At 46.3% G+C, this 12,591-nt stretch overlaps 1 protein-coding gene across 1 annotated transcript; it reads left to right on the plus strand.

Moving 5' to 3' along the window:
• The first annotated feature begins 361 nt into the window (after window positions 1-361).
• Window positions 362-4,309, plus strand: RPL26L1 (ribosomal protein L26 like 1). The gene is made up of 3 exons (XM_008147605.3): window positions 362-574; window positions 2,910-3,050; window positions 4,000-4,309. The coding sequence occupies exons 1-3, from the start codon at window positions 416-418 to the stop codon at window positions 4,120-4,122; spliced, it is 423 nt and encodes a 140-aa protein (XP_008145827.2). The 5' UTR covers window positions 362-415; the 3' UTR covers window positions 4,123-4,309.
• The last annotated feature ends 8,282 nt before the right edge of the window (window positions 4,310-12,591 follow it).

A 12,591-nucleotide genomic window follows, 5' to 3' on the forward strand; every position in this document is an offset into this window, starting at 1 on the left:
GTGCGCGCCCCACCCACGCCCTGCTCAGTTTTTTAAACAACATATTTTTATTGATTTCGGAGAGGAAGGGAGAGGGGGAGAGAAATGGAAACATCCATGATGAGAATCAGTGATTGGCTGCCTCCTGCATGCCCCGCACTGGGGATCGAGCATGGAACTGTGACCTCTTGGTTCATGGGCCGATGCTCAGCCACTGAGCCACGCCGCCAGGCAACGCCCTGCTGGGTTTTCACACCCAAAGCCATCACCTGTCCCGCTCTCCCCCATCAGTCGCCTCCTTCGAGGCCACCCCTCGTAGAGCACTTGGGGAGGAGTGCCTGATGGGGAGGAGTGCCCGATGGAGGGCAGGCCCTGCCTGGGTCTCCCCTGAACGCCGCTCCCATCCCTCCCTCGCGCTCTTTGCAGAGGGTCAACCATGAAGTTCAACCCCTTCGTGACCTCGGACCGCAGCAAACGCCGCTTCAACGGCCCCTCGCACGTGCGCCGCAAGATCATGCCTTCCCCGCTCTCCAAGGAGCTGCGACAGAAGCACAAGGTCCGCTCCATGCCCGTCCGCAAGGACCGTGAGGTCCAGGTTCGTCTCCCTCGGGCTCTAAGGACCCAGACGCGGAGCACGCAGGCCCCGCCTTGGCCTCAGAATGCCGTGTGTGCTTGGACGTGAGGGAGTCCCAGCCTCCCTTCACTTGCCCTCAGCACCTCCAGCCAGTACTGTGCCCCTGCCGAGGTGTTAGACCGGAGATGGGGGCCCAGGGCCACCAGAGAGCACCTGCCCAGCCTAATGAACAGCATTCACGTTCAATTCTCTACTAATAATTTATTTTAAAAAATAGTGTGTCCGTTGCCCTGACCGGTTTGGCTCAGTGGATAGCGCATCGGCCTGCGGACTCAAGGGTCCCAGGTTCTATTCCAGTGAAGGGCATGTACCTTGGTTGCAGGCATATACCCAGTAGGGAGTGTGCAGGAGGGAGCTGATCGATGTTTCTCATCGATGTTTCTAACTCTCTATCCCTCTTCCTTCCTCTCTAAAAAAAACAATAAAATAAATTTAAAAAAAAAAATAGCGTGTCCGCCAAGCAAGCTGTGTTTTGGTTAGCCCCTGGCTGCTAGTGTGCCAGGCAGTGCTCAGGGTAGCTCTTTGCACCGGGCTTTCAGGAGATGCCTCCCAGGCCTTTGTTGCGGACCCAGTTGGCCCTCTTGCTGTTAATAGAATTTTTCACTAGAATGTATGTCTCCAGGTGCCAACAATTCAGCATATTTTCTCCTAAAATCTGTTTCCTCCCCCCATGCTCCATGCCTCTGGGGAAGAACGGCATATCCATCCATCCATCCAGTTGCCCAACCAGACCCTGGGTGCCATCCTCACCTCTTCCTCACCTTTTCAGTCCGTTGGATTTCGTCTTGCCCACCCCACTGGGTGAAGCGCTGGTCTGCTTCTCCATCCCAGCTGTTCCTCTGGACTCGCTTTATCAACACCTTCAGTCTGGATCATGTTCATAGAGCTTCTCCCCAGACCTCCGTGGGAGTCTCTGGTCACATAGAGTGCGGTGGGCTTTCACCGTGGTAAGTAAGCTCTGAACAACCTGGGTAGACATTTCAGGAGTATTGAGATTCTCCAATTCTTTTTTTTTTTTTTTTAATTTAAATTCTTTATTGTTGAAAGTATTATAGGAGTCTCCTTTTTTCCCCATTGACCTCTCCCCGGCCGCTCCCACCCCCCAGCACATGCCCTCACCCCCCTACTGTCTGTGTCCATTGGTTATGCTCATGTGCATGCACACAGTCCTTTGGTTGATCTCTTACCCCCGCACCCTCCGCCTTCCCTCATAGGTTGTACAGTCTGTTGGATGCTTCTATTCTCTGGTTCTATTTTTGTTCATCAGTTTACGTTGTTCTTTATATTCCACAAATGAGTGAGATCATGTGATATTTCTCTTTCTCTGACTGGCTTATTTCACTTGGCATAATGCTCTCCAGGTCCACCCACGCTGTTGCAAATGGTAAGAGTTCCTTCTTTTTTACAGCAGAGTAGTATTCCATTGTGTAGATGTGCCTCTCCAGTTCTTTATATGAGGTATTTCCTCTGTGCTTATTAATGAACATCACCTATTTGTCGCTACTGTTTAATAGGCTCTTGCTTTCAGGGAAACCATAATCTGGTTTATTTTTTATTTATTTATTTTTGGGGTTGATTTTTTTAATAGAGTTGGAGTGTGAGCAGTTTTTCAGTATGCAAAAATAGCCCACAAGGTTTTAATTGAACATTAAAATTGTCTTGACTATAAAGTATTTGTATTAATTGTAGAAATCTTAAAATTTGGAAGAATTTAAATTTTAAAAATAGTCATTTGTAATTCTACTTCCTGTCTACTGGCAGCCATTATGGACATTTGGATACATTTCAATCTCATCATGTTATGTACTATATATATGAAACATATACATACAAGATTCAGATTCAGACTATGTTCTATATGTATAGCTTTGTATTCTCCTTTTTTCTCTAAAGCATTTTTCTAGGTCATAAATTATGTTTTGAAAACATAGTCTTTAACCGTTCTTTGTTTAGGACTTCAGAGTGATTGTATTTTTTATATAACTGATATATAACATTGTATTAGTTTTAGGTGTACGGTGATTATATCTTTTACTCTAAGGATTAGTTCTGTGATGGCCATCCTAGTTCAAGGAATTTTTTGTCCTTCAGATATGAAAAGAAAAAAATTCAGGTAGAGAAATTCCACCTGACTTAGAATAACACAAAGCAGATTTATACCTAAAAAAAGCTGACTTTTTGACTGCCTGGATTAATCTGTTTTGTATAAAGTGTGTTGGCCTGTGTGTTCCTGATAGTGTCCTCACTAATGTCCATGCGTTGGAAATGTGTGGGTTTCTTCTGTATTTTCTCTCAGGTGGTTCGAGGACACTACAAAGGTCAGCAAAACAGCAAGGTAGTGCAGGTGTACAGAAAGAAATACGTCATTTACACCGAGCGGGTGCAGCGTGAGAAGGCTAACGGCACAGCTGTCCACGTGGGCATTCACCCCAGCAAGGTGTGGCCGGGCCTGGGCAGTGGTGGTCACACAGCCTGGTGCAGCTGTGAGAGTGGTTGACGTGTTGGTGCAGTTTACACGGCTGACCCTGGCAGGGACCTCCCGGGGGAGATCAGGAAGGCTTGATAGAGTCACTGGCTTATGATATCAAGGACCAGATTGGTTTCTTGTGTTTTTGTCATCCTTGGTGAAGGCTGTCTTCAAGCAGGTAGCAGGGGGTTCCCTGGCATTCCAGACCTCACTTCCCCACTAGATGATGTCCAGAGGAGAGAACATTTCTTCCCGGGGCCCTCACACCCACCCTGTGGGATATAATGTTCCTCCTCTGCACTCCCACTTTACACACTGTATTGTAGGGTGTCTCCCCAGTTTCAGATCCTTAGGGCAGAATGGTCAGGCTCTTACCTTATGATCTCTGTGTTGTCCAGTAGCTGGCAGGGGAATGCAGATGTTTCTTTTTTTTTTTTTTTTAATTGATTTTTTACAGAGAGGAAGGGAGAGGGATAGAGAGTTAGAAACATCGATGAGAGAGAAACATCGATCAGCTGCCTCCTGCACACCCCCTACTGGAGATGTGCCCGCAACCAAGGTACATGCCCTTGACCGGGATTGAACCTGGGACCCTTCAGTCTGCAGTCCGAAGCTCTATCCACAGAGCCAAACCGGTTAGGGCGGAATGCAGATGTTTCTTGATGCATTTGCCAGCCAACGGAGGATAGGCAAACCAGAAAGATGCTGGTCATGTAATTTCTCCCAACCCGAATGAGATTTCATATCACTAAACTCTCTAAGCGGTGTCCTGGTCCTCGGGAATTAGAGGGCTAGGAGGCTGGGTGGCAGGAAGAAGCTAGGCTGGTATTGTTGAGGGGCCCTGCTGTGCAAACTGACCGCGGTTATAAACCCTTCACACGCACAAACAAAGGTCTGTTTGTTTTCTCACTCCTGAAAGGTGGTTCTCACCAGGCCAAAACTGGACAAAGATCGGAAAAAAATTCTCAAAGCCAAATCTCGACAAGTTGGAAAAGAGAAAGGCAAATATAAGGAAGAACTTATTGAGAAAATGCAGGAATAAATGTTACCTGTTGTGTAACCAATGTTTAGCTGTAGGTTTTTAGCCTGGTGTGTATTCCTTTAAAATCGTTCAAGATGTCTCTGGAATGTATTGTTTCCTTCCTGGTTTGTTATTGATATGTGGCTCTGTATATCTATTGTTGCTGTTTGGGTTAATTTTATGAATAAAAATTGGAAATGTTTCCTAATTCAAATAGACTTTGCGTTGTTTTATAGATAAAGTCCATCTCACTATCAATCCCAGTTGCCATCCTTTCATAAGTTTAATCTGTGGAGCAGCAGAACAGCTGGTGGGATGGCCTGCTCCTGCCTGGACCCTCACACTGATGGGGTGGACAGGATAGGGCTGCGGCCTGATGCAGGGGTTGGTTCCACTCAGTGGCCATCATGATGTGAACTGAAATGCACGGCCCCAGTGAGCAGCTGGTGCTGTTTTGCATACCCACGTCTAGGGCCTGGCGGATTGCCCTGTAGCTCCTCTCCCTGTGCTCCCACCAAACCAAATGGCCTGCAGCTCCCTAGCCAGGCTGCCCTGCCCTAGGCCTTGACTTTGCAAGTGCCATTTCCATGTTACTAAAATGTCCCTCCTCTCTCCTAGGGCTAACTCGGAAAATAGATGGCCTGTAGGCAAGGATCAGCGCACAGATAGATTTGGTTTGCCCTGTTGCTTTTCACGATTTTTAAAAACTAATTTCCAACATTTAAAACTTAAGAGACCCGTAGAGAAACGTCGGTCTTGTGCTTCCTCTGGCTGCACGGGGCCCTGACGCTGCGCAGGATCGGCTGTGGAGCCAGGGGCTGGCCGTTCCCTTTCCAGCTCACCCATGTCCCTGAGTGCCTGGCCCCACTGCCATCTGAGTTTCAGATCCCACATCTAACTTAAAATTACTCTTCAAGATTCAGCTCCAGGGCCACGTCTGAAATCCTGCCTTTCCCCTGTGATAAACGATCTGTTCATTAAAATGCATCAGGTAAGACTGGGGAATTGTGGATTAGAATATCCATAATTTACACAGCATATGAAATAGAGAAGGTGCCCCACACAGCAGCTATGTTATTAGCATGCTGAGCTATATGTCTAGTCAGTATCATCAGTAGGTCAACCAGTAAGGTCTGTAGTTTGCTTGTATTTGAGATTTGTCTTTATTCTCTTTTTTTTTTTAATATCTTTTTAATATTTTTGTTTATTGATTTCGGAGAAGGGAGAGAGAGAGAGAAACATCAATGATGAGAATTATTGATTGGCTGCCTCCTGCACCCCCCACACTGGGGACTGAGCCCACAATCTGGGCATGTGCCCTGACCGGGAATTGAACCGTGACCTCCTGGGTCATTGGTCGATGCTCAACCACCAAGCCATGCCGGCCGGGCTGTCTTTATTCTCAAGCAACATGTTGTAGAACCCCAAAAATTGCATGCAAATCAGATTTCATACTAGATTAAGTTTAAGGATGACATTCTTTTTTCTTTTTGTAATTGATTTTAGAGAGAGAAACATTGATTTGTTGTTCCACTTATTTATGCATTCACTGGTTGATTCTTGTATGTGCCCTAACTAGGGATCGAGCTCATAACCTTGGCATATCGGAATGACGCTCTAACCAACTGAGCTACCCGGCCAGGGCACGCCAACATATTCTGATGCCTGTCGGAGCCCTAGGCTCCAGCCAATCCTGATAAAATTGTATTTTCTAGTAGTCAGACTTGGCTTGCTTGCAGCAACTTGCTCAATACAAGTGATACAGATAAGAGCTTGAGAGCTTATTCCTTGAGATTCTGCATGTAAAGCACAGAGTTGAGCAAACTTTAGCTATTGTCTCTCACAGGAGAATGGAAGTGGGTTTGTTTGCAGGCGCAGAGGGAAAAGTTTTTCTCAGGGAAGTTCAGACAAATGCTGGTTCTTGAGTGAAGGGGCGGGTTTGAGGGTAGCAGTATTGTGTTTTGGCTGCAGGAAATGGGGGCTGGAGAATGCCAGCTGGGTGGGCCTGCCTGTCAAGGTTCAGGCCCTGGGCTATTAGCGTGTTTTCTGGAATGACTGGATTAAGCAGTTTCCTACTGACCTTTTCATCAAATTTGCACATGTCCATTCCCTTGAGTGAGTCCCCTTGTGCTATTTTGGGAAGACTCCAAACTGTGAAACTTCAGACAGACGCTCCTGAATGCCTGCTTTCATACCGCACTCCGGCACGAGATGTTCAGCCACAGAGCTGCCCGTCGAGCTGGGGAGGCACGAACTGAATCCTCTGACGACCAGACAGAGCTCTCCTGACCGAGAGAGCCGTTCCCATCTGGTGCTAGCCTGGGTCGTTGGTCATTGTTCCTTTAAATTAGCATTTTTTTAAAGAATACTTATATATGACACAACATCAAAAGGTACAAAGGCACACAGTGAAAAGTAAGCTTCCTGGTCACTTTGACTCTCAGGCACTCACCTCTCCCCGGAGGAGCCACTGTTTCCAGTGCCTTTTGCATCGGGTGTTTACTAAAAGTTTGATCTAGGAAGAAGTCTGACGAGAAAGCTAGGCCATCCAGATTGAAGCAGCTGCGTGAGGTTGATTTATTGCCTGAACACCTTAATTGAAATGGAAACAAGCCGCCCTGGCCAGTGTGGCTCAGTTGGTTTGAAGCATCATCCTGTTCGCCAAAAGGTGGCGGTTTTGATTCCTGGTCAGGACACACGCAGCTTTGATCCCTGGTCCAGGAGCATGTGCAGGGGTGGGGGGTAGGGGCAGCCAATCTGTGTTCTCAAATCAATTCACATCGATGTTTCTCTCTTCCTCTCACTACAAATACACACACACACACACGCACACACAGAGTGGCCAGATTATTATGACCACCCCATCAGTACTTCGTTGGGCCACCTTTTGCCTTCAATACTGCGGCGATTGTTCTTGGCATTGACTCCACGAGATGTTGAAAGGTGATGTGAGGAATCTGACACCATGCCTCATGAATAGCACTGTCCAGTTCTGTGAGATTTGATGGCTGTGGAACCAGCTGCCTGATGGCTCTTTTAACTTCGTCCCACAAATGCTCAATTGGGTTGAGATCTGGTGATTGTGGGGGCCACCTAAGCAAGGTCAAGTCTCCCTCACGTTCTTGAAACCACTCCTGCACAATACGAGCCCCGTGGCATGGCGCATTGTCTTGTTGGAAGAAGCCTTCTCCATTGGGATACGCCATCAACATGATAGGATGAACTGGATCAGCAACGATACTTAGGTATGTTGTGCTATTCAGATGTTGTTCCATATGAATTAAAGGGCCCCGATCATGCCAGGAAAACATGCCCCAAACCATAACACTGCCCCCACCAGCTTGAAGGGTTGTACTCATGCATGTGGGGTGCATGCTTTCATGCTGTTTCCGCAAAATTCTCACTGGAAACGTGATTCATCGGACCACATGACTTTTTCCAATGCTCGACTGTCCAATCCTTGTGTTCCTGTGCGAATTGGAGACGTTTTATCTTGGTAACTGCAGACAGCAAAGGTGTTCGAACAGGCCTTCGGCTTCCATATCCCATACGATGCAGTGTACGGCTAATTTGCCTACAAATGTCAGGTGGTCATAATAATCTGGCCACTCAGTGTGCGCACAAATATTAAATAAAATATTCTTTGTCCATTGGAAATAGAATCAAGCACACCCTAAATCTGGAACGGGGTCAGAGGTCTCATTTTATGCAGTAAAGGTCTCTCTCTGGTTAAGAAGTGTGTGCTTTAGGGGTTTTTGCTGACTTACTATTTGAACTAGGAGGGGCAGCATGGCTTAGTGGGAAGAACAGGAGCTATGAAGGCTCCCATTCAGATCTCAGTCTGCCATTTAAAACAGCCACCCTGCCCTAACCGGTTTGGCTCAGTGGATAGCACGTCAGCCTGTGGGCTCAAGGGTCCCAGGTTCGATTCCGGTCAAGGGCATGTACCTTGGTTGCGGGCACATCCCCAGTAGGGGGTGTGCAGGAGGCAGCTGATCGATGTTTCTCTCTTATCAATGTTTCTAACTCTCTATCCCTCTCACTTCCTCTCTGTAAAAAACCAACAAAATATATTTTTAAAAAATTAAAAGCAAAATAAAATAAAATAAAAAAACAGCCACCCTTTGGGCAAGTTACAAATATGAGTCTCTTTCCCTACTATGTCAAATGGACTTCATAATCTCTGTGGTAGGTGTTGTGAGCACTGAATGAGGCAGGTAATGCAAAGCACCTCGTTCAGTGGCACATGGGTGTCACTCACATGGTAGATGCTGTAATCATTGGTGGCTGCCCACAGCACATACTCCATACACATGTGCTGAGCAAATGAGAAGTGAAGCATGCTGGGCCTTCAGCCTCTCCTGTAACTTCGGGCCTTCCAGGTCGGCTTAGGAGGAGCCTCGTGACTCCGTGGCCTTGTGACTCAGCGGGCCAGGCTTTATTTCCGGGGCTGGGCTTGGGAAAGGGGCTGCTCGGGGGTCGCACGACAGCATTGCGAGCAGCTCTTTTGTTTACTTCATCCCACTGGGGCTGCCTCTGAGGCTTTGCCTCTACGAGTGGCTCTCACACTTCTGGGTCTCAGCACCTATTTCCACATCTTGAAATTATTGAGGACCTCAGACGCTCACATTTATGTGGGTTCTATCAATCACATGATTCGCCACATTAGAAATTAAAACAAAATCTTGACCCTGAAATTCATTTAAAAATAATTTTTAAATGTAATAAACCCAAAGCATGTTAACAGAAACTAACATTTTTATATAAAATAACTATCTTTTCCAAAATAAAATGAAAAGAAAGTAGCGAGAAGAGGGACATGGTGTTAACATTGTTGCAAAATTCCTTGATGTCTGACCAGTGGATTCCTACAGTGCTTCTTTCTGCCTTCAATCTGCCAAAAGATGTTTTGGGCGAAGCTCAGGAAGGAAAATCTGCATCACAGATTGATGGTTGGGAAAGAGAGGCCCTCGGGGCGGCAGGGAGAGCCCCAGGGACTGCCCAGGGGTCCCTGGTGCACACTGCCCAGAGTCTGATTTATTTGCTGAAGTTGACTTGAAACGCCTTGAAGGCAGACAATATTTCTGCATTCGGTGTCACTCACATGGTAGATGCTGTAATCATTGGCGGCTGCCCACAGCACATACTCCATACACATGTGCTGAGCAAATGAGAAGTGAAGCATGCTGGGCCTTCAGCTTCTCCCATAACTTTGGGCCTTCCAGGTCGGCTTAGGAGGAGCCTTATGACTCCGTGGCTAAATCCTAGCTGGCTTTCCCTTTGGACAGTGTGATACAGTGTTTTTGACAGATTCACTGGTAGAGGGAGCTATTGGCCAATACTAGATCACAAATATAATGCCGAGATTAAGAATTTTTCTCATTTCACAGAGGATAAAGCGGACAGAACTGGTATCTGACCGTCACTTCCCTGTGCTCCTCGACATCTGCTTCTCAAAAAGGCTGCCAAAAAGGAAGACACAGTTAGGCTTAACGAGATCAACTTAAAAATATATACATTTGCATCGATTTAAGAAACAGGAAAAAATTCACAAGCGTCAAAAAGTGAAAGCAACCCAAACATGCATTGACAGGTGAGTGGAGAAACAAAGTATGGTCCATACATAGCAGAGGAATGTTATTCAGCACTGTGACCTGGGCTACAAACGGATGAAACGTCAGGACCTTACGCTAAGTGTCTTAAGCCGGATGTGTGTTAAGACAAATGCTGTATGATTCTACTTATATCAGGCATCTAGAGGAGTCAAACTTACAGAAACGAAAATGAGGATAGTGGTTGCCAGGGCTTAGGGAGGGGCATGGGGAACGGGGAGTTGTTAAATGGGTATGAAAAGATCTGGAGATTGTCCGCACAACAATGTGAATATACTGAACACTATTGAACTGTACACTTCAAAATGGCTGAGACAGCCAATTTTATGTTACATATATTTTACCACAATTAAAAATAAATGTAGAGATTTGACTTGGGGTGGTGAACACACAACATACAGTTGATGTGTTATAGAATTGTACAAGAATTGTATACCTAAAACTATATAACTTTATTAGCCAATGTCACCCCCAATAAATTCAATTAAAAATAAATTAATAAATAATTGAGTAAACTTTAAGAAAGGACATGGGAAGTAGCCTGGCGTTTCCTCTAATTTAGTTTTGGCTGATCTCACCCCTTCTTCACTATTCAGTTCAGTTGTACTAGTGTTTATTGAGCTCATTCTATGGATAAAGTGTCCCTAAAGGGCATAGATCGGTTAAACAGTGCCTGTTCTCAAGGAGTTTGCCCTCTTCTAGAAGGTTGGTTAAGATACACACATTGCCCTAACCAGTTTGGCTCAGTGGATAGAGCTTTGGCCTGCGGACTTAAGGGTCCCAGGTTCGATTCTGGTCAAGGGCATGTACCTTGCTTGCGGGCACATCCCTAGTAGGAGGTGTGTAGGAGGCAGCTGATCGATGTTTCTCTCTCATTGATGTTTCTAACTCTCAATCCCTCTCCCTTCCTCTCTGTAAACAATCAATAAAATATATATTTTTAAAAAAGATACACACAAGGCTATAGCTGGTTTGGCTCAGTGGATAGGTTGGCAGCCCATGGACCAAAGGGTACTGGGTTTGACTCCGGTCAAGGGCACGTGCCCGGGTTGTGGGCTTGATCCCCAGTAGGGGGCGTGCAGGAGGTGGCCCATTGATGTTTCTGTCTCTCTTCCTCTCTGAAATCAATACAAATATATTTTTAATTAAAAAAGACACACACACACAAACAAGTTCAGTGCCACAGAAGATGCACTAACACCGTGGTCAGCAAACTGCGGCTCGCGAGCCACATGCGGCTCTTTGGCCCCTTGAGTGTGGCTCTGCCACAAAATACCACGGCCTGGGCGAGTCTATTTTGAAGAAGTGGCGTTAGAAGAAGTTTAAGTTAAAAAAATTTGGCTCTCAAAAGAAATTTCAATCGTTGTCCTGTTGATATTTGGTTCTGTTGACTAATGCGTTTGCCAACCACTGCACTAACAGAATGAAACAGGTCTTGGAGAAGGAGGTGCTCGGACTGGAACTTAAGGACAATAGAATGTCTACCGAGGCTGTTTTGGGGGAGCAGATAAAGGCTTGGCATCATGTCTGAAGTGTTGGTACAGAGTTAAAGATTGTCGGTCCAACTTCCCATTTAACTCAAGAATCCATTCTAGTTGATGAAGAAAGAAATCAGGAAGTGAGGTGAGGGGCGGAAGTGTGACTTGCAGGGAAACACTGGATTTGGTTTATTGATCTGCTTTCCTCCTTGCCTCTGCCCGTGAGCTTTATCAAGCTCCTTAACCTCTCTGAGAATTGGTTTACTCCTTGTTCCAAGGTTGTGGCATGCTGTAATTAGCACATGTGAGAATCTGTGGCAAGCAGTAGAAACTCCAGGTTCATCTTCTCATTGTCCTGGCTAATCCCTACTCCTCTTTTAAGGCTCAGCTCAGGACTGGCTGGGGTGGAAAGTCCGACACTACTGTCCACTGTACCTTCCACTGCCATTGAGTGGCCCTTGGCAAGTCCATCTCCTCACCAGCCTGTGAACTCCCGGAGGGGGTTCTGATTGGTTCCTGGAACCCCAGAACCTGGCACGGTGCACAAGACGCACAATAGTGCAGTATAAGAGCATTGCTTTGCCCTGGCCGGGTGGCTCAGTTGGTTGGAGCCTCGTCCTGTACAACAAAAGGTTGTGGGTTTGATCCCCGTTCCGGGCACACATAGGTGGATGTTTCTCTCTCTTCCTCCCTCTCTCTCTCTCTTTATCTCTCTTTCTCCCTTGCGCTCTCTAAAATCAATGAACATATCCTCAGGTGAGGATTAAAAAAAAAAAAAAAGCACTGGCTTTGAATATCACACCATGAGAAGTTGAATCCTGGCTCAGCCACGTACCAGGCTTTGGGCGAGATCCTGAACCTCCTGCCTGAGCCTTAGTTTCCTCCCCTGCAAAGTGGGGATAATAACTACAACTTCCTCATAGGCTCTAGTGAGGTGCTTAAAACGAGTTCAGAGATGTTTCCTAAGTTACAGCTCAGACAGGAATTTATGAGCTTTAACGGTAACTTACAATTGTTAAGGTTTGCTGTATAAAAAGAAGAGAAAGCCCGGCCTGCGTGGCTCAGTAGTTGAGTGTCAACCTGTGAACCAGGAGGTCACGGTTGGATTCCTGGTCAGGGCACAGGCCGGAGTTGTGGGCTTGATCCCCAGTGCGGGGCGTGCAGGAGGCAGTCCATCAATGGTTCTCTCTTATCAATGATGTTTCTCAATTCCTCTCTCTGAAATTAATAAAAATATATTAATATTAAAACAAAGATAAAGCTGTAAATATGTAACTACACTCTTTTTTTTACCTAAAAGGGCCACGTTCTTAATGAGAAATACCTTGCAGAGCTCCTAGTGACTTGACCCTCGCGTGAGTGACGTCCCTCCGCCAGGTGAGGGCGGAGCCTGTCTCCCC

Source organism: Eptesicus fuscus, chromosome 6 (genome assembly GCF_027574615.1).
Source record: "Eptesicus fuscus isolate TK198812 chromosome 6, DD_ASM_mEF_20220401, whole genome shotgun sequence".
In the NCBI taxonomy this organism is placed as follows: Eukaryota; Metazoa; Chordata; class Mammalia; order Chiroptera; family Vespertilionidae; genus Eptesicus; species Eptesicus fuscus.